This window comes from Pollachius pollachius (assembly GCF_949987615.1).
Source record: "Pollachius pollachius genome assembly, chromosome: 5".
Classification (NCBI taxonomy): Eukaryota; Metazoa; Chordata; class Actinopteri; order Gadiformes; family Gadidae; genus Pollachius; species Pollachius pollachius.
The window spans coordinates 24,180,476-24,202,034 of record NC_136938.1 but is presented as its reverse complement, the minus strand read 5'-3'; the positions used below and the strand labels follow the sequence as shown (position 1 = coordinate 24,202,034).

Here is a 21,559-nt window from a genome sequence, read left to right as displayed (position 1 = left end):
TAGACGAAGGACCTCCTGAGAACCGACACTTCCTGCCCTGCTCCAGTTGCTTCTCTGAGCCCAGAGAACCACTCATCAGTGAGTTACCTTTACCTGTGTGTGTGTGCGTGTGTGTGTGTGTGTGTGTGTGTGTTTGTGTGTGTGTTTGTGTTTGTGTTTGTGTTTGTGTGTGTGTGTGTGTGTGTGTGTGTGTGTGTGTGTGTGTGTGTGTGTGTGTGTGTGTGTGTGTGCGTGTGTGTGTTTGTGTGTGTGTGTGATTGTGTGATTGTATGTGTTTGTGTCTATGTTTGTTTGTGTGCTTGTGTGTCTGTGCATGTGTGAGGGTTTGTCTGCGCGCCTGCAAACACCAGCGTGTGTGTGTGTGTGTGTGTTTGTTATGTGGATATTAATATTTGTTATATAGGATAAAAAAACAAATGATTAGAGGCTAATAATCATTTCACAATCATGGTTATCTCCCGTTATCTACTACAGTGGGTTTCTGCCTGTAGCTATCAGAGTTCAGTCAGCCAGACTGATTACTAAAAGCTACTGTGGAGGAATATGACTCGGATATTTGCTTAGTTTTTATGTTGACAGAAAGAAAACCTTTTGGAAATTGTGTTTTTAATTTTAGATACGTGTCTTCTTTGTATAAACTATGTCTACAAATGTATTATATTAGTCCTCATGAATTGCCTCTAATCCTATTAAAGTGAATGCTTTGACATTGAAGGTATCATACAAATGTTGATCCTTTCAACAGTCCTCCCCGTGTTGTGCTGACATGCTTTATGCCTGGATCACGTTGCTGGTCCTCTGTCACGGTAACGTTTCCTTCCCTCAAACGACCCTCACGATGTCTTCTACAATATAACGATGCCTATCGATAGACCAACGACTGCATCCACGCCCTGCTCCTTATAACAACGCTCTTATCGACACTTTCAGAGGCGACAGGATTCCTGGTCCACAACACGCACCACAGCCTGTGCCTGGAGGACCAGGCCAGTCCGGGCCCCGGCCCCGGTGCTGTGGGGCTCGGTCAGTGTAACCTGGACTCCCGGTTTCAGCAGTGGGTCTGGTGGAACCGGAGGGTGCTGAGGAACCTGGGCTCAGACAGGTGCCTGGCCGGCCGAGGCACCGAGCCGGTGCGGACCGTGGGATGCCAGGCCGCGGAAGAGGAGGAGAAGGTGGTGGCGCAGGGAGTAGGAGCAGGAGAAGGAGGAGCGGAGGAGGAGATGCTGTGGGACTGTGAGCGCAGCAGGCTGATCAGTGTGAGCACCGGGCTGGAGCTCTCCGTGGACGACAGCCTGAGCCCAGCTCTGTCCCTGCTCCCCCAGCGCAGCGGGAGATGGAGGTCGCTGGACGAGGGAGATATCTGCCAGGAGATTCTCAGTGAGAGTTGTTTTTATTTGTTTAAATCACTCACCTGCTGTAATACCTGATTCCATAAGCACAGGCAAACACAAAGATTGCGGGGCTGATTGTGGCACAGGGGACGATGTTTGAACCTATCAGGGGAATGATCGGGGACGGCAGCAGGTTGTGCCGCTGCTGTGAAGCAGTGCGGTCGTGGCTAACTCTCCAGCCCTGTCACAGGATCCAAAAGGGCGTCCGGAGAACCAGCAGAGTTCGAGAAACCCAGCGAGGGCATGGATCCCAGAGCTGCAATGGCCGGCATGACAGAGGAGCAGAGGAAGTTTCTGATCTGGTATTATCGCACGGAGGACCGTAAGTAGTGCTATTGTTGCTGTGGTTTTATGTACTCAGTTGTACTGAATGTGCTGGCTATTCAAATAGAGTTGAATTGAATTGAGTCAAACTCATTTCAGGTTATCAGCAGATCTCCGATATCAAGTTTATAGGCCTGATAGATGTTTAACTTTGAGTCTTGTGAAATGCAGATGCAAAAAAACGAATAAAGATTGTAGTGTGAATGTTCGTGTACGTTATTGCTATGTACTGTACTCTTCTGATGCATGAAGTCAACCATGGCTTCCGAAAGGGGGCATTGCTGATCTACAGTATTAGGAAGTCCAAGTTTAAACCATAAAAGGAACTTAGATCTCTGCGCTTCAATAAACCTTTACCCATGCCATCTGTAAAGAGGTGCTTACATTTACAATTTAATCAGCTTCAAATGCTGTCTTTGATCAGCCCGGTGTGCTGAAACGTTGGCCGGCTTGACTATAGTGCCAGAAGATTTACTGCACATGTGAATATGCAATATATGCAATGCATATATGCAAATATGCATTCTAACATTGTGTTCTCTTCCCAATGCTAGCCACCATATGGAAGTTTGTAATGCTGGGACTTTCCTTTGTCTCCCTGCTTGTGGGCTTTTTGCTTCTTGGAATGGGTTCCATGGCCAACAAGTATGTACCACCTTTCAAAACAAACTGTAAAACAAGTTGTTTTATAGAATAGTCGCCCTATAGCTTTTTCGTTTGATGTAATGCACAAACCAAGAGTCCCTTAGAGAGTAAACAAACACTTAATTCCGACCAGAGGGACAGCGTCAAACGCAGGTTATGAAATGGCTGTGTTTCTGATTGGCTGAAAACATTTGCCTGGTGATGTCAGCTTGTCAAACAGAACAGTTCCAGCCGAGACGTGACAGAAACCTAACGAGTGATTCAACCGTTTTGTTAATATATGTTTGGATGTCTCAAACGTTCATTCCAACTGACTCCAGTCCTGCTCCTCTGAGCAGGAACCGGAGGAAGATAGCCAAGTACAAAGCAGCGGCCGCTCTGGCCCGACAGCCCGGTGGCGAGGAACTGCAGACCCTGAACGACTCCCAGGGACACACTGACCTCGAGGCCGCCCCCGGGGGCCACAGCCCACCCCCCCCGGCCCTGGACGGGGCGGGTCTGAGCCAGGGGGAGATCGTGGTGACGTGGAGGGATGGCAACGTCTCCACCCTCTACCCAGATCCTCTGCCGGAGGAGGAGGTGGAGGAGGAGAAGGAGGAGGGGAAGGGAGAGGGGTTCAGAGAGCGGACCCCACATACGGAGGAGAGTAGCAGAGACGAGTCTTTGGTGAAGGAGGAGTGGGGGGGGAGTAATGACGAAGAGGTTCAGCAGATGATAAACGAAAAGATAGAATGAAAGGATATGGAGGAGTTTAAGCGGGACGGGGGTTACTGCATCTGAAATTGAAATTTGTCTCATGGCTTGAACACAAGCCCAACTTCATCTTATGAATGAATCTTGTACCCTTTGTGTATACGTTAGAAACATATCATCTGTTGTTGCTTTGTGTCGTACCTTGTTTTGTTTATGTCTTTTTTAATACTTGTTTGAATCATGCATTGAATTGTACAAATGTTTGATCATCTGATACAAGAAATTAAATCATCCTTAACCCCAAGAGTAAAACTTGTGGTCTATAAAGCTCTTGAGACAAAGCATTTGTGTTGATAATGCAGATTTCTGTCTGCATGCTATCATGTGTGTCTGATATAAGACAAGGACCTAAATCATAATTAATTCTGTTCATTCTATCCATATTTAGATTTTGGTTTGATAAAAGTTGTTTATAAAAGTATCACACTATTGAAACACATTCATAAATATGCAATCCATTTATCAAAACACTATCCTCCCACCCCTACAGGTGGCAGCATTTGACATCTAGTTGTGTGTTCCTGTAGGGATCTACATATCGACAAAATGTGCAGTATGTACCAAAGATACATCATACAGTGAACAAACTACAAAGCACTGCGCCTATAATCCCTCCATAAAAATCGGTCTCGAAAATAGACTTAACATGGAAAGGTCTGCAGCTTATGCATCTCCACACAGTCCGATGTCCACCGAGTACGGGAAAAGCTTTGGCTTGGATCCGCTAAGAAATTATTGTCACTGGCGTCGTACCAATCTCCTTTTGTGCGTTACCACCTACGTGCGTTATGTTCGAGTGTTTCATTCAACTGTCCACAATGTGGTTGAGGCGATGAAGCACCCATCATGGAGCCCTCCATCAGGAAGCCCCCCAATCGGGGTGTGAACCATCAGGGTACCCTCCTTCAGGGAGCCCCCGAATCGAGGAGCACCCCATCATGCCCCCCCCCCCCATCAGAAGATCTTAAAGCCCTTGAGCAGGGTGAGCGTGGGGGCGCGGCGTTTGCTCTGCGCCCGGGAGGACTTCACGGTGATCAGCTTGGCGGTGGCGGGCGCGGGCAGCTCCTTGTAGCAGGGGGTGGTGAAGGTGTGGGCGGAGGAGATCCCCACCAGGGGCCTGTCCTCGCCCCCGCACAGGGGCGGGAACAGGGGGCTGCGGTCCGCCTCACGCCGCACCTCCCTCACGGCGTCGTGGAAGACGCGCTGCACCGACAGGAAGTCCAGGCAGGCCGACACCTCGTAGAACTGGCCCCCGAAGCGGGCGGCGAGCGAGGCGCCCTCGCTCTTACTCACCTGCCTGGGGGGGGGGAGGGAGGGAGGGAGTGAGAGAGAGGGAGGGGAGTGAGAGAGAGAGAGAGAGAGAGAGAGAGAGAGAGAGAGATATGAGATACAGAGTTAAGAGAGAGTGAGATAAGAGAAAGAGAAAGAGTGAGAGTGAGAGTGAGATAGAGAGAGAGGGGGGGAGTGAGAGAGAGAGAGAGAGAGAGAGAGGGAGGGGGAGGAAGAGAGAGATAAGAGAGTTACGCGATAGAGAGAGAGAGATATAATAGAGAGGGAGGGGGAGAGAGGGAGAGAGAGAGAAAGAGAGAGAGAGAGAGAGAGAGAGAGATAAGATAGATAAGAGAGAAAGAGAGAAAATATAAGAGAGGGAGAGATAAGAGAAAGATAATCTCTACCGGCTCACAAATTCAATGAATCAAATGATTTGAACAAATTCCCTGAAGGAAGCTTAAAAGTGTCAGAAGAGAGAGAACGACTAAATAGTAGCAAATCATAACATGTAAAAATGAAGAATGAACCCTCCATAACAAATGTCATCCTCCATCTGGGCCCTTTGAGCCCGTGGGACCCACCTGTATCTCTCCATGTCCACCTTGTTCCCCAGCAGCAGGACGGGGACGTCCAGGTGGAGGGCCTTACTGTGGAGGGCCAGGGCTTCCAGGTAGCGTTGGCAGCCTTTGAAGCTCTGCATGTTGTCGATGCTGTACACCACAATGAAGCCACTGGCCCAGGACAGGTAGCGCTCGCAGTTCACCGGCCCTTCCTGGTTCGGACAGACACGGACGCCATCAGGTTAGATATCAATCGAGTCACTTGTTTGATGAAGGAAACGTGTTATAAAGGTAAAGGTAGTACTCGGGTTATGAATTGTTGTGGCGTACCTGATCGGCAGTGTCCATCACCTTCACCATCACAGGCTGGTGGTCTACCATCTCTTCTGATGAGTAGATATCCTCTGGGGGAGCAGTTTGGTTGAGTTATTGTTACGTTTAGAAGGATTTTCTTCTTGTGTAGATGTAGGAGACATAATGTGCCATTTGAGAAAAAGTATTGCAAATGTGATCAGAAATTGTAAAATACAGAAAAAACTCACCAAGATTAGGGTCGTATTCACTGATGAAGCGTTTGGTTAGAAACTTAACCGTCAAGGCTGAGGGATGAAGAAATAAAGAAAGAAAGAAAGAAAGAAAGAAAGAAAGAAAGAAAGAAAGAAAGAAAGAAAGAAAGAAAGAAAGAAAGAAAGATACAATTAAACAATGTAACAAACAAACCGATAAATAAAGAAGGACAGAAAGAAAGAAAGGAATAAAAGAGGGAAGAGAGAAATTCGTTTTTAGGAAGATAGTCGGATGCACCGGGGGGTGGGGGTCACACTAAGGGGCATGAGAACTTCTGTCGTGTAAACATCCCATCACTTTTTGACATCCTGCAAATTACCAGTGCGATCACAATTGCTAATAAATCATACTTAAAACTTGAAATCGCACAGAAAAAGTAACAAAAATATTGATAGAGGTTTTAATTAAGTTTTCGTTTAGGTTGGACTATAGGACTAAGTGGAAAAAGTAATAGTTAAAAAGTACATAGTGACATTTATCGAGATAGCCTTTTTTAAATGCTTTTATCGAATATAGTCGGATTAAACCCAGGTCTAGGCCCCTACCTGATTTTCCAGATCCCATCACCCCAAGAACCACCAGATTGCACTCGGCGAGGTATCTCTCTGGGACAGCAGCAAAATGACACGTCTTTCCTTTCCCGAACATGATGGTAGGATCTATTCTAGTTTAGATCTACCCGCCTTTCTAAGAGTTGACCAAATAAACAAAGAGCTGAGAAAAGTAACTTAAAAACGGAAAAAACGGAAAATAAAGGCTTGTTATGCTGACGAATGAATCCAATAGCAACAAGATGTCTACCATTGTCCGTAAATTGTCGCAATAATTCTTACAAAATATCCAATCAAATCCATCAATGGTTTTACCTAGAAAATTCCAAGCGAAACGTTAAAAAAAAGTTATCCTAATGTTCAATGGGACTCTTAACGAAGAAGTTCTGCGCAACTGAAAACCAGTCTGCAGGAGACAGCCTCGGCGAATGATTGACGGCTGATTTCCATTTAAGGAAATGGAAGTAGGTCTTATGTTCAAAAAAGGAACACAAAATCTTTCTATTTGGTAAACTCTGTTAGATTTGGAAAACGATAAGATGATTTTGTTTGGAAGAAAACCTAAGAAGAGAGAGCAATGAGTGTTTTATTCAGTCTCAAGGGCTGAAGTTAACCTAATATAGGCAAATTCCTAAAGCAAAATATATAAACTTTTATCAAAATCACAATTATACATAGAACACAATGTAAATATTAATCCTATAAACATAACCTAAAAGTTACGAAATTAAGTAAAATCACAAAGCAGGACATTTTTCATAGTTACTAATGTGATTCGTTATGAATCCAATAACAATTATAATACATGATGTAAATATTAATATTATACATATTATTATTTTACATGCAATAAAGTAATACCATCTAAGAGGCTACAGCAGGTGGGTGGACGTGGCCTTAGTTTAGGAAACAGGACATATTGTTACAGCTCGACCTTATTGCACAAGGACAGACACCTCATCTGGCCCCAGCACACAAAGGGGTCGATGCATTGTCTGCATACCCGCCTCCCTTCTCCACAAATACATGCACACACACACACACACACACACACACACACACACACACACACACACACACACACACACACACACACACACACACACACACGCGCACACAATCTCCAACTAAGCAGTCTCCCCTTACAACAGATCATCATACTCTGCTACAACTGTACCACACGTCTGCCTAGAATAGACGCCTCTATTCGCGTGTGTTTGGATAAACAAATGCAAACGGAGAGACCGCATCGTCCAGTGCATCTGCCCCGGATCGAGCCCGCCTCGCAGCTGCTACGCGGTAGCGCCACCACGCAGGGTATTCGTTCTACCAAGGCGATGTTCCTGTGTCTCCCGTAGGCAGCTCATGTCCCGGTCGGCGATGAAGATCCCTGCCGTTGAGGAGACGGAAGCGGGCAGCTGCCTCTGTCCGGGGGGCGAGAGCCCGGAGCTCCAGCCGTGGCATCAAGGCTCGCTGGTGAGCAGCGGCAGCCTGGCGGTGACTGTGGGCGGCCGGGTGTTCGTGGTGGACAAAGCCCTCCTCACGGACCACTGCGAGTACTTCCAGGCGCTGTACCAGTCGGGCATGCGGGAGTGCCTGCAGACGGAGATCCACCTGCGGGGGCTGGGCGCGGCCGGCTTCGTGGCCATGCTGGGCGTCCTCCGCGGCGAGCGGCCCGCGCTGGGCGCCAACGAGCTGGTGGAGGCCATCGAGGTGGCCGCCTTCCTCCAGGTGCGCGCCCTCACCGGCTACCTGGTGGACCTGATCGACTCCGACAACTGCCTGCTCGTGTGCCACACGGCCTTCAGCTACGGTGTGCGAGAGCTGGCCCACCGCGCCGCCCTGTTCATCCGGGACATGCGCTCCGAGCTGAGGGAGGAGCTGTGGTCGCTGCCCGCCGAGCTGGCGGAGTACATCGACGCGCTGGTGCCCTGCACCTACATGGCGGTGTGCAGCCACGCGCCGTCCCCGGAGCTGCTGCAGGACATCCAGAGGACGGTGTGCTACCTGGACGAGGACACCGGGGACTGGAAGGTGCTGACCCACCTGCCCAAGGCGAGCAGCACCACCCTGGCCGGGGTGGCCGTCCTGGACAACCAGCTGTACATCGTCGGCGGGGTCCACGACGTCAGCAAGAAGGTGATGGACTGTGGGTTCTGCTACAGCCCCGTCACCAACGCCTGGTCCACGGTGCCGAGCCCCAAGCAGCCCCGCTACAACTTCACCCTCATTGGCCACGAGGGCTGTCTGTACGCTGTGGGCGGGGAGTACAACCGGAAGACCATCTCATCCGTGGAGAAGTTCAAGGTGTCTCAGGGGACCTGGAGCTTCGCCTCTCAGCTGCCCTGCCCCGCGGCGTCTGTGGCCTCGGCCAAAGCCAGGAGCCGGATCTTCGTGTGCCTCTGGAAGGCCAAGGGCGCCACGGATATCCACGAGTACGTGCCCCGGGAGGACCGCTGGGTGCTGGTCACCACGCTGGTCAGGAAGCAGAGCTACGGCCTGTGCATGGTGGCGCACCGGGACAACCTGTACGTGATGCGGAACGGGCCGTGCGATGACTTCCTGATGTGCGTGATGGATCAGTACAACCTGACGTCGGGCGAGTGGAGCGCGGTGAAGGGACAGTACGGCAACAGCAAAGGGTCGCTGTTCACGGCCGCCGTGAGGGGGGATTCGGTGTTCACGCTGAACCGAACGGTGACCACGGAGTACACCATAGAGGACTCCCGCTGGAGAACCAAGAGGAACATGAAGGGCTTTGGCAGGATCGGATCCATCTATACGTTTCTCTTGAGGATCCCTAAAGAAGCCACGCAGCTCAAAGAGAGTTTGAGAGCTGACAGTCCCGGGCAACATTATGGGCTCCTTGTCAGGGACCCGAGTTCATCAGCTCGATGTCCGAACGATCGGTAGATCTGTTTAACCATTGAGTTGGTTTGTGGTGATGAGTTAACTATATACTACTTTTTTATCATTTAGCCGGCTTTTTTTTCCATGTGACCTACGCATTGCATTTAGGAGCCTGTAGGGGAGCGATTAAGGGTATACTTTGTACAATAGGCGTCAACATTTTGATACGTTTATTTTTAGATCAATAGACCAGCAGCTGCTGCATTTTTTTCCCTTTGCTGCTGTTGTCATCACTGTAGTGTTCACGGGCAGTTTATATTCTGTGCAGTATTCTGTTCAATGAGGAAAGTATTCAAAAACAACAAGTTTATGAAGTAATCAACAGCACAGTTTATTATGGGATTTACTATTCAAAACAAACAATTATTCTAATCAGTAGCAATTTATTTAATTGTATGGGGTAACTATTTATTGATATTGTCAAATCAAATACAAAAACACCACTTGTAAAAAAAAACACCACGCATGCATCACAAATCCAGATAAATAAAATACAGAATTCCACTTACAACAAAGTAATGAAACACACTTTATATACAAGTCAATACAACACCTGTGGCAGTGTGGACAACCCAATGGCATCGCATTTCTGAGGGGCTTTGCCAGAACATTAAACACATGCTCTCTCTTACCGAAGGCCACTGTATCTGCACCCTTGGTCCAGTCTGACCATTTAGCTGACTTACAGAAGCTACTTCCTTCCATGTCAATAAAAGAGAAGACAACTGTGGGAGTGTGTGTGTGGATTATGGCTGGTTTGAGCAGCCTCACCCGGCCGGAGTCAGACTGATTGGACTGAGGCTGCACACCTGTTGCACATTGATCAATCAATGTGCAACAGGTTAATAACAGCCACCTCCACACACACTGGGGTGTGGAGATGTTAATCATCAAACATTTTCAATAAACCAGCTTTCTAGCGCCACTGCCCTGCGTCCTTTATCTGGAGGAGCCCAAAAGAAGTCATCTAGGTGGCGTGTAGTAACAGACTTTGCTACAACAACGATTAAAGCACGTTAAACTGCGTGTCACGCCACGTGCGTCATCAGTTCCTCCAAGGCCCGCTCGCGATGGTTGCCATGGACCAGCAGAACCTCCTTGATGGTGCTCTGCTGGAAGCCCATCTCGTTGAACTGGTTCAGGAGATTCAGAAACTCTTCCGCCTGTGGAAAGGCATCAGAGAAACTTTGTTAGTGTTTCTCAAGTATTTTTTGGCCGTTGAAAAGGCCCCCCGCACCACCGGGTATGAAGTTGATCAGAGGCATTGCAATCCAGAATTGACTATCATCCATACATCTTGGGGACATCACACTTCCACGTGTGATGTCCTTCAAGGGTTGATTTTGTGATGGTTATCCACAAGGGCGTAGGAACGGGGGGGACGGAGGGGACGTTTCCCCTCCAATATCGGAAACAGGCGCATTTGTCCCACCTAAAAATTATACAGGATCTGTCAGGTTTCCGATATGTGTCCCCCCCAATGTTAAACTCATTCCTACGCCCCTGGTTATCCACATCATGCCCGGGGCGCAGTAGGGACCCTTTAATAATGTCATTTGTCGTGAGAGAAGCAGCTTTTTGTTACCTTTGTCTCAGAGTTGGAAAACATCTCCAGGGCTTCCTCTACCTGAGCTTTGTCGTAGCCCAGCTCACAGAGATGTTCACAAGCCCCCAGGTAGCTGAAAATCTGCACAAATGAAATTGAAATAATCACAAGGATGCCAAGTGACACGATCATGAAAACGAAAAAAAAACGGAAAAAATATGGCAAAGTCTTTGGCATAGACCTACCAAGTTTAGCTGATACATTGTCAGTGAGCAATATCTTTTAAAAAACAATCCTTTTTTTATATTTACATTCTTACTATTCATTGGGGAATCTAGAAGGAGGGGGGGGGGGGGGCTGTGGTGAAGGTGGATGGCAAGGCTAAAGGGAACACTAGATCCTTCCAGGAGCAGTAGGCAGGCCGGCTAAAACCATTAAAGGCTTGGCAGGGTTGCAAGAAATAGACAATGGTTCATGACTACGTCGTTCACCAGCCTCGTGTTTGTTATGTAACACCAACGTGTAAGAACCACAACAATGGTTTATCTATCACAGCCACCTCTGTATGTGAAATAGGAAAGAGCTTCTTCTCAACCCATCTTTCCCCTCGTTTCTAATAATAGAGGCGGTACTGAGTCCCCAGCAGAGTTAATGTCCCATGAGAAAAGCATAAAACCTCAGGATTTAACATCTTTTCCACATTGGTGATGTGTTTTTATTTGTTCAGTCTACCAAGGTCAGATTTAAAAAACTGAACCCAAACTTTAATAAGTCTGGTGTATTGGTTTACAACCCATTTTGAAAGTTGTGTATGTCTTCATTGCACTCTGTGAGTGCACTTCTTATCTTCTTATCGAACTACCCACCATTGACGACGGGTAAACTCTAAAAGAGTGATCAAAGACCTGAATAAAACAGGTGTAGCCCCATTTCTGAGGAAAAGTCATCACAGGCTTAAGTGAGGGATCGTGACCTTCATGCCCAATAACAACTGGTGCTGTGTAAGCTGTAGTGGAAGCTTTCCTTGAGGTTAGCAAGCAGTGTCTGGTTGTCCTGTAAATAACCACTAGCGACGAGTGCTAAATGATGACAACACACAACACTGACACTTACACTCACTCACTCACTCCCACGGACATGCAGGAAGGGTCTACCGGGCACGTTATGAGGCGTCCTGTGTCTTGTTTCCTGACCTGGTCGGGGGCTAGCTGACCGGTCTTCTGCAGGGCGATGAAGGCGGTGTGAAGGGGGTACCCTCGGTCTGTGACGGCCCGGAGCAGCCCTCTCTCCTCGGGGCTCAGAGCGGACAGCAGCTCCACCCAGGGGGTCTTCTTCGGAGGGAGAGAAGAGTCAGCGAATGTCACGCGCGGGATAAACACACTGCTCTCCATGGTGAAGCACAGAAATGTGATCGTCGACGTTTCCGTTTAGTCCCTCTGTACACACGTTTCAAGTGATTTTAATTGATTGAAAGGTGGTTAACAGTTGTCATCAGTCCCATTGCTATAGGTTAGTAGGGGCCTACTGTACCTACCAGTAGGTTAAGAAGGCCATGATCAAAACAGTGGACTATACAACATGTGTGGCATCAAGATGATGCAATTATTTGATTTAATTTTGAATCATTATACATCAGGCTTAGTAAACCCATGCAATTTGAATGCAAAAAAGGCAAACAGAAACAAGTATATCGCAAAGACGATGCATCACTATCATTTAAAATGAAACAGCATACGGCAGAGAGTAATGCATTGGTAATGGATTTAAAAAAAACAAAGACCTTAAATCAGATCGGGGGGGGTGTGCGTTGGAGAGGCTAGTCCAAAACAGACAACAATAAAACCTGGTAAAACTGTACACCTCAAACAAGAAAGTTGCACTCACCCATAAAGAAACCAATCTAGGTTAACATTAACATCAATCCTGTCTCTGGTGCTCACAACGTCACAAGCAGTGTTAAGAATAGATCTATGGGGAGGGGGGGGGGGGGGCATATCTACTGTGCCATCCAGACTGAATTGACCTTGAGGTAAAGCTTGCTGAGAAATACAAGTTCACTAATCCTGATGAACTTCCACTAACTTGGTCCGGTCCCAGGGCCAGACTTTGCTCCGGCTATTTTTAGACCACACATCCCTAAAAACATTTCAGAAATGTGAGCTTGGAAAAAGCGTTTTAGGATTGATTTACTCTGCTCACCGTTTGAAGGCGATCAAACTTTGATGAAGATGGTGTCGATCGCCGTCATCATAACAAAAGGAAAATTGGCTTTTAAACAATGATACAGGTCCAACATGGAAAATGTTCAGCCCATCCAAAACTACAGCCATGGCATCATAGAGATACTATCTCTGTGATAGTGGGGCTGGAATACTTTGGTTAAAGGTTCATGGCTGGGTGCAGGTCTCATTTTAGCACACTGAATCCCTCTGAGCTCACATGGAAAGCTCTCAGGGCTCACTGTGGCCCTCACACACACACACACACACACACACACACACACACACACACACACACACACACACACACACACACACACACACACACACACACACACACACAGAAACAGACACACAGACACACAAAAGCATGCCACTAGAATATACCAACTCAGGCAACTTGCCACATAACTTATGATAACAAAGCACTCTCCTGCGAACAAAATATGCACTCCCGGTATTGTTACCCTTTGGTGTCACACATCTTTAACATAACATAGTCTTACTTACACATACACACACAATGACAACTGATATCAACTATTGTTAATGATACAATACCAGAATATGGTTGTTTTGCCTCAAATTGATCCGTTGACAGTTCCTAGCACCGGTGATGTCAACACACGTAATAACATGGCTTCCACCAGAGGTGCTGCTGAGTTTTAATTCTGCTTTTCATTTAACCTGATTCTTGAGCTGCTAAATGCTGTGGATGCTGTAATGTTTACCGGGTGCGGTGCCTTGTGCTGTGAGGGGGAGAACACTCTGTCGATGGAGCTGGTCCTGGTCATCAGGGGTCTGCGCAGGGCCTTGATGCCGGGACGCGGGACGGCCAGGCCGCTCAAGCCCGGCCCCTGGCCTTCCTGGAGGGCCCCGCGGGTCTCCAGCGCCGGCAGTGAACACTGCCGCAGGTTCTTGCGGCGCTGGTGGGGCAGGCTGCTCAGGCAGGCGGGGGGGTCCAGCAGGCTGGGCTTGAAGGCCTTCTGCGCCTTCTGCGCCTTCCCGCCTGGGTTCCCCACCGTAGAGGGGTCTGTCCCGGGCAGGGGCCCCCGGGTGTCGGGCAGGTTGAGGCTGTTGGAGCGCGGCCGGGGGTCGGGCTCCCAGAGGTCCGAGCGGCTGGCCAGGTGGCCCTGCTGGGGGCTGCTGAACATGAGCCAGTAGGGCGGGCAGGAGGGCTGCAGGGCCCCGGCCGGGGACTGGGAGCGGGGGGCACGGGGACTGGGCTGACGGAGGCAGCCGTCTTCCAGGCCGGTCAGCACTCCGTTCTCCAGGCTGAAATCATACTGGAACACACACACACAAACACACACGCGCGGATTCACATGCACATGCACATGCACATGCACATGCACACACACACACACACACACACACACACACACACACACACACACACACACACACACACACACACACACACACACACTTTCTGTCAGCTGTTTCCAAGCATATTCAAACGTGATTTGGCAGCAGCCCGCATTGGACACACTTCTGTAGAGCATCTCTCTGTCCAAGACCATATGAGGCAAACTGCAGAGCCCTGTCCGGAGACTGCCAATCTCAAAACCAGCTGTTTTGCTATTACCAGGGAAACTTGGCAATTAATCCACTTCTTGCATAATGAATAAAGGTTTTATGCTCTTGCACCAAACAGACAAATAGTTAACAGTCTTGGGTTGCAAGGCCAATAAGGAGTTAAACATTGGCAGTGTAGTAATTGCATTTTGTTACAATGACCCGAATCCAAAATAGCATCCAAAATAGAAGAGGCATTCATCTCATAACCCTGTTATTATAGAGCGATGAGCTATAATCAGAAATGTGTGGAATTCTAAGTGGAATTATTCTCAACTCTACATGACCTGTGCACGGACAATCAGAGGAATACGCACACACACGACCCACACGCACACACTGACGCACCTCTGTGTCCTGCAGTATGCCTTGGTAGTCCGGAAGAATTATCACTTGGGTAGAGAGGGACCCCGCCTCTTCCTGCAGCAGACCCAGGGGCCATTTCAACAACACCCCCTCTAGACCATTCATCTCACCGCTAAACTGAAGAGGAAGAACACAAAGACACATTGGACACTGACTGACACTTATTTCCAATGCGTTTCTCCTTTCGACTGGAGCTGTGGGATTTTCTGCATTGCCTTCTGGAGTACAATCCACACTGCATCACTCCGTGTTTCATATGTTGTTGGCAGGGGCGTAGGAATGAGTTTAACATGGGGGGGGGGGGACACATATCGGAAACCTGACAGATCCGTTAATGGTTTGAACAGAAATATGTCATAAATTAACTACACTGAAAAAATTCACAAATATATTTTATTCTACTAAAAAGACACATTTGTAAATGTAAAGGAAAACACATTTTGAATGGCAGCAATGAACTGATAAATATCAAATCAATTCTTTAATTGCTCAATCATCCAGTTTTTTAGAATAAGAAGCGGTGACAAGACGCTGTGTTGCGCTTTCAAAATAAAATAAAATATTTTTCTCCCCCCGTTATAATTTTTAGGTGGGACAAATGCGCCTGTCTCCAATATTGGAGGGGACACATCCCCTCCGTCCCCCCCGGTTCCTACGCCCTTGGTTGTTGGTATCGATGATATATCATATCATGTTTCTTTTCATCACACACGATTCCTCACACTTTACCTTTGTCTTCGAGTGTTGGTTGAGCACATTACACAATAAGAGAGCTGACGTGAACCGGTGGGGGATTAGGGATTAGAATGTTTGTTTAGTATCTAGTGGCTGGTTGGTACAAGTAAACAAAAGTAGGATCAACCTGTGCGTAGGAAGACCGACACTTCAGTGTGACTCCATTACACACACACACACACACACACACACACACACACGCACACACACACACACACACACACAGATGTCAACACTCCCTCCTTTTCTTTCTCTCAACAAAAACACACGTGTGTCTTCATGCTCAAACCTAGCACACTGACGGAAACACACATTTACATTTATAGTCAGACATATTTGAGTGGCTTGACTTGTCTGGACAGACACAAACACAAACCACACACACACACAAACTTAATAATGTATCTAAACTTTTGGATAGAAGGCACGTGGTAGGAAAAATGGCTCAAGGCCAAACCGTTCAACCATTCCCCTCTGGATAATGCTTAACTCAAGCTAAATAGCATTGAGTACCACTATGGCCCCCCCAGGTGAAGCCTAGCAAAACACAAAGCAGGATCAAACCCAGATTGTTGTGGACCTATCAGCAGGCTAGCTGGAGACCCAGCAGCCACAGACTTCATAAGCTCATGAGTGAGATTCAAGAGACAAACGAAACAACCAAACATTAGCAATAAACAAGATCCAAACAATCAACATTATTGTAAATGAACAACACCTTGTCAACAGATACCTTCAATGAATGCTTAACTTCCTTTGTTTTACTGAAAGGAATACTACTGTGATGTACATCGATGATTTGTCTGCTACAGCATTCCATTGGAAGATACATATTTGGCATTGCGCTTGCCATCTATTTTAAAACTCTAATGCAGCATTTTATGGTTAGAATATTGCCAGTGATAATTAATTCATACACCTATTCATAAACCTAATTGAACAACACATACCCAGTGATTATATAGAATATGTCAATATTGTGTTGTGCTATGAAGATAAACCCAAACTTACTGTTGTTTTCTTCCTTCAGTCCTTTATCCTGCTCTGATGAGTAGCTGGCGGTGTCTGAGCCTCTATCCCTCCACTTAGAGCAATGCTGCTTCTACCAGACATGAACCCGGTCCTCCTGGGACACTAATCCACCGACATAACCTCTGACTTCAGACTCTTAACATAATTCCTACGTCACACTAAGAGTTCCAGTTTACAACACAACACCTCTGACCTTACTGTTATAAATGCTTTAAACCTGCAAGGATATAATAGATAACTGAAAGACACAGACTGGAATAGATGCTTTTTATGTGGTCTGCGTGGTACTATTTGCATGGACTGTTCATAGTAAATAATCTATATGGCAATATGGTATACCATAAGAATACAGGCAAATGATGTAGAAACACAAAAGATGTGACGTGTACAGATCAAATTCCTTATTGATTGAATATGGAATTTTTAGTACTACTGTTAGACACAGGTTGTTGCAGGTGTGTGGGTGTAGGATACACCTGTTTTAGAACCAATGCTGTTGGATTAGGGTGTAAAGAGAAGGGCAACCAAGGGGACAGTCTGAGCAGGAAATGGTTAATCCTGCCATAGTGCACCGGTTGTTTACTACTCTATATATAGGCTACCTGAGCGTAAGAGTATATAAATAGCAAGGCTCTCGTAATTTGAATTCCACAAATTCAAAGGTTTTTAATCAAAAGATACAGTAAACATTGTCCTTTAAACACTTATGGTTCTAACCTCCTAAAACACATTTTTGATGGAACATTTGGGATTGTGAATTAATTGAACAAAGTCTTAATAAAATTTATTTTTTTATATCCCAACAAAATGTATGTCCATTATTCTTGGAATCGCATGATGAAAAAAAAAAAAAAAGCTTTCTTATCACACGTTATGTTCATTGGCATAAAAACACCATAAAACATTTCACTCCAAAAGTAAAGTGTAAATATTTTACATCAAGGGTAAAAACAGCCACCAGCATAACCTCGACACCTCACAGTTTGCCGCGTCCATTACTCATTTAGTTCAGTTCAAGTCCAGGGACAAATGCACAAGATGGTTCCCAGTGTCCCTTCCAGGCCACCATAGCAGTCAGGTACACAGGCACACACTCAGGCGGAGAATGCAGCCCTGAGGCTGCATTTTCCGCCTGAGTGTGTGCCTGTTTGATTCCAGGTAAGCCGGTAGACTGCGCAGTCAAGCCATGGCTGAGGCCCAGGCGTTGTCTGAGGGGTGCTCGGGCAGCACCCAGCCCTGGGGAACTGGGGAGCTCTTAGCCTGACCAGCGGGCACCAGAAACATGTCCCACTCCCTCCTGGCAGAGGAGACAGGAAGCAGGATTATTAAAGTAGAAGTGGCAGCAGTAGTTAATGTAGTAGTAGTAGTAGTAGTAGTAGTAGTAGTAGTAGTAGAAGAAGCAGTAGTAGTACTTTAGTAGTAAAGACGTAGTAATAGGTAAAGTATTTTATAAAGTCACAGTGAAGACGCTGTACAAATACAACGAAAAGTAGTTGAATTAGTTTGAGCTGTGGTTTCGATATCCACCAGCAGAGGGCGCACACACCTTATCTGCACCAGAGCCTGCAGCGACCGTTCGGCTTGGGTGTAGTACTCTCTGAAGGGCTGCTGCCGCGGGTCGGCCGGCACCTCGTCTACACAAAGACAGAACCAGGAACCACTTCAGTCAAAGTATATTGTAAATAACATTGAGTTTACAAAACATCCCGAGTACTGGTAAAACACTGTCGGCAAGGTTGTAGACACTTCTACCCCAAAGTATCTCACAATATGGTGAGCGCATACATTCTTAACATGGGTGAGGGTCTAACCTGTGGCAGTGAAAAGGCAATGTTCAATAAATAAAATGAAGCCTTTTAATAACAGTTGTTTTGTAAACGTAACAGCTGTGAGTGATCTGTTTGCATTTGCATTAAGGGCATTTAGCAGATGCTTTTATCCAAAGTGACTTACAGTAAGTAAATGTGTCAGAAAACATCATTTGTTGTGGGTATATTAGGGATGTTCATAGAAACAAGTGCCAAGCACTTACAATTAGCCCATTCCCCGTTTACAACAGAGATAGCTAGGAAAAGTCGCTACACGATCCTAAGTACTAGTTTTAAGTGCCAGGGCGTGCGACGTACAGTAAGTGCGCACATCAAGTGCCACCTGTCGCAGCGCACACCCGTCTCTCTTACCTCCGAAGAGCATGACGGCCACCTCCCGTTTCTTCTGCAGCTGTCTCTCCCTCTCCTTGCGCTGTCTCTCCTCCAGGTCCCGCTGTCTCTCCTCCTCCCGCTCGCCCTCCAGCATGACGCGCAGCGCCTTCTCCTCCGCCCCGTACACCGCCGTCCGCGTGCGAATCAGCGTCCGCAGCCGCTCCAGCCGGCCGCCGAAGCCCTGCTCCGAGTCGGCGTCCGGGGAGATGCCTGGCGTCGGGCGGGGGGAACATTGACTTACGGGATCGTTGCTATTTGTGTTTAGTATTTGAACATTACAGATAATTCTATTTGAATTTAAAAAAAAAAAAGAAAGTAGTCAATCTTACAGAGTTCACTTTAAATATGCATCAATTTCTGCGATTTCAATTCCAGGATGAATCAATATTTTTGAACTTCCTTAACTGTGGTTCCCGTTTTTAATCTGTGCATTTAATTCAGTTGAGTAATTGAGTTGCACAGGTTGCAGCGTGCCTTTCGTGACGACAGACGGTATTTTATTTTAATATGCACCAAGAGGGCAGTAATATATGGTCTTATATATATTTTTTCGGCTAGGAGTAGGACACCATAAACCTTAGACCTTAGTGTTGGGGTAACCCCTACTGCAGGTTTGGGGGATTCTTACCCTTCCTGGATGCTGCCTCCTTCCTCAGCTTCCTTAGCTTCTCCAGGGAGCGAAGGATGTCCTGCATCCTCTTCACGTCCGCCTGCTTCTTCCTCACCTCACACAGAACAGAGTCCGCTGCAAGCTTCAGCTCTCGCTCCTGGTGGAGCATAAAGGAAAAACAAACAAGACTGAATAGGTTTCAATTTGCGCCACGCAAGCAGAATAAGCTGTTTGTTCACTGGACAAATAGTTGTATATAATAAGAATTAGAGCCCGACCAATACTATTGGCCGATATTAGGCATTTTCCAAACTATTGGTATCGGCCGATTAATTAATATTTTAAAAAATATATTTTTTTTTTTTTGGGGTTATTGTGTTTTTGTTCAAAGGACTTTGAGTTTCATATCTTAAGTTTGTATTTTTATACATTTTATTTCTCAGAATTATAGTAAAATTTGATTAATACTTTTCTGTTGTGACAATAAAACAATAAAATAATGGGTATTTTTAAACTGCATTACCTTATTATTTTAGTGAGGACTCATAAATAACTACAAATAACCAATGTTAGGGAAATCTGTTTGTTTTGTTAGGCATTTCTGGAATTTCTTTTTTAAATATATATCAGCCGATATATCAGAATATCGGATTTTTAAATCACCAAATATTTGTATCGTTATCGGCCTTAAAAATCCTTTATCGGTCGGCCCTAATAAAAATAAATGATGATCCAATTGAAGTGCAGTACAGACTAGACATTACAATGTCTACGGCTGTTTGATATGAATGATGAAGATGAAGTCAATTAGCAGACACTTTAATCCAAAGTGACCAACATTGATTAAGATACATGTCATTAAAGAGCTGTTAGGGGCTAGGTTTAGGCTGTGGACGTGGAGGATCGCGCCCCGAAATCATGCTTTAGGAGTCGAGCCCCTCAGCAACTGACTACACTCTCCTGTCCACATGGAACTCAAACTCACCTTCTTTTTCTCCTCCACTGCCTGAATCCGTTTCATCCTCCATTTGTCGATGGCCGCTTCCTTATCCGCAAACCGGTCCTGTGCCAGCACTTCCCTCTTCTCCTGCTTTCGCCTCCTCAACCGGGCCCTTCTCTTCGTGATCTGTAAAAGTTTGCTTTTCAGCCTCTCTAGATGGTTACCGCCCTTCAGGGATTCCAGTTTCTCTTGGAGCTCCTTCTTCATGTCTTGCGCCTGCAGGTAAACACCGGCCCAACCGCTGTCATCCTCCAGGTTTTGCTTCAGCGCGTCGCAGGCGAGTGAAAGCTTTGACACGAGCCGCAGAGCGCCGTAGAGGTCTTCTCGAAACCGCAAGGGAGACGGCTCGGAGGCAGTCTGCTCGGACCCTGGGGTCTTTTTGGCAGCCTTCCTTCTTCTCTGTAAGAACTGCCGGATCCACTGCTCATCTTGTCTCCTCTGAATGACGCTCTCATCCAGAGGTGTTCTACTGAGCGCTTGTCCGGGTTCCTTGCTCTGAGCTGCAGCTAAGGTCTGGTAGCTACGAACAGGTGCACTGTGTATTTCTGACAAGTCCCTATATTCCTGTTGTTGATGCTGATATGTAAAACCTGGTGGTTCAGAATCTCCAAACGTTGAATAAGCGTGCTGATTACCTTGCCTGGGGTTGAGGTTCGTTGTCGGGTGATGACCATACATTTGACTATTTGAAGGCCCCGGGTTGTTGTGTCTGTCACCAACCATTGGATTAAACGGACCACTTGGTTCCCTGAGAGCTCCCTGGCCAGAGGTGAGAGAAGGCGGATACTGGCTGGGTGGACAGTTGAATGGCGGTGGTGGAAGCGAGGGATTGAACCCATAGCCCTGATCCCCAAAGGCTCCATACCCCTCCATCCTGGGTGCGGGAGGCGGAGGCACATTGGGTGGGAATCCGTAAGGATAGCCGCCATATCCTGGATGATTAGGCGGACCCGGGGGGCCTGACCAGAAGGGACCCGCATTGACATCGTTGGGTGGTGGGTCCTGGGACGACCAGGACCAGGGTGGGTTTGAATGGTTGCCCGACATGTTAGAGCAGCCGGACTATGAGGTGTGTATGCAGTTCCCTTTGCGGACTCCTACCTCCGCTGGTATAAAACACGTCTGGGTCGAAACATACTGAACTGTCTGAAGGTTTACAACGAGTGTTTATGTCTCCCTTAACATCCCGTGGGTTATAACTTACACGTGTGCAGTATGTGAGGAAGAAATGCATAAAATAAAAAGAAACAATCGTTTATAATCACTTTGAAACTGGACGCCATGTTGCTGTGACTCTTC

General features: G+C 46.9%; 4 protein-coding genes across 4 annotated transcripts; 1 reads left to right on the top strand and 3 right to left on the bottom strand.

Moving 5' to 3' along the window:
* Positions 1–4,067: 4,067 nt before the first annotated feature.
* rasl12 (RAS-like, family 12) lies at positions 4,068–6,160 on the bottom strand (the record flags this gene model as incomplete). The annotated part of the gene is made up of 5 exons (XM_079736371.1): positions 4,068–4,410; positions 4,967–5,157; positions 5,276–5,349; positions 5,488–5,544; positions 6,058–6,160. The coding sequence occupies 5 exons, from the start codon at positions 6,158–6,160 to the stop codon at positions 4,068–4,070; spliced, it is 768 nt and encodes a 255-aa protein (XP_079592497.1).
* A 1,268-nt stretch (positions 6,161–7,428) lies between these two features.
* Positions 7,429–8,976, top strand: kbtbd13a (kelch repeat and BTB domain containing 13a; the record flags this gene model as incomplete). Its single annotated transcript, XM_079736830.1, has 1 exon — positions 7,429–8,976. One exon carries the CDS (start codon positions 7,429–7,431, stop codon positions 8,974–8,976), a length of 1,548 nt encoding a protein of 515 aa, XP_079592956.1.
* Positions 8,977–10,001: 1,025 nt separating this feature from the next.
* On the bottom strand, positions 10,002–14,787 carry ubap1lb (ubiquitin associated protein 1-like b; the record flags this gene model as incomplete). Its single annotated transcript, XM_079737160.1, has 5 exons — positions 10,002–10,136; positions 10,559–10,660; positions 11,713–11,850; positions 13,470–14,024; positions 14,665–14,787. The coding sequence occupies 5 exons, from the start codon at positions 14,785–14,787 to the stop codon at positions 10,002–10,004; spliced, it is 1,053 nt and encodes a 350-aa protein (XP_079593286.1).
* A 2,821-nt stretch (positions 14,788–17,608) lies between these two features.
* On the bottom strand, positions 17,609–21,548 carry pdcd7 (programmed cell death 7). Its single transcript, XM_079737215.1, has 5 exons — positions 20,246–21,548; positions 19,279–19,417; positions 18,630–18,860; positions 17,996–18,083; positions 17,609–17,746 (listed from the first exon to the last, which is right to left on the bottom strand). The coding sequence occupies exons 1-5, from the start codon at positions 21,305–21,307 to the stop codon at positions 17,629–17,631; spliced, it is 1,638 nt and encodes a 545-aa protein (XP_079593341.1). The 5' UTR covers positions 21,308–21,548; the 3' UTR covers positions 17,609–17,628.
* Positions 21,549–21,559: the final 11 nt, after the last annotated feature.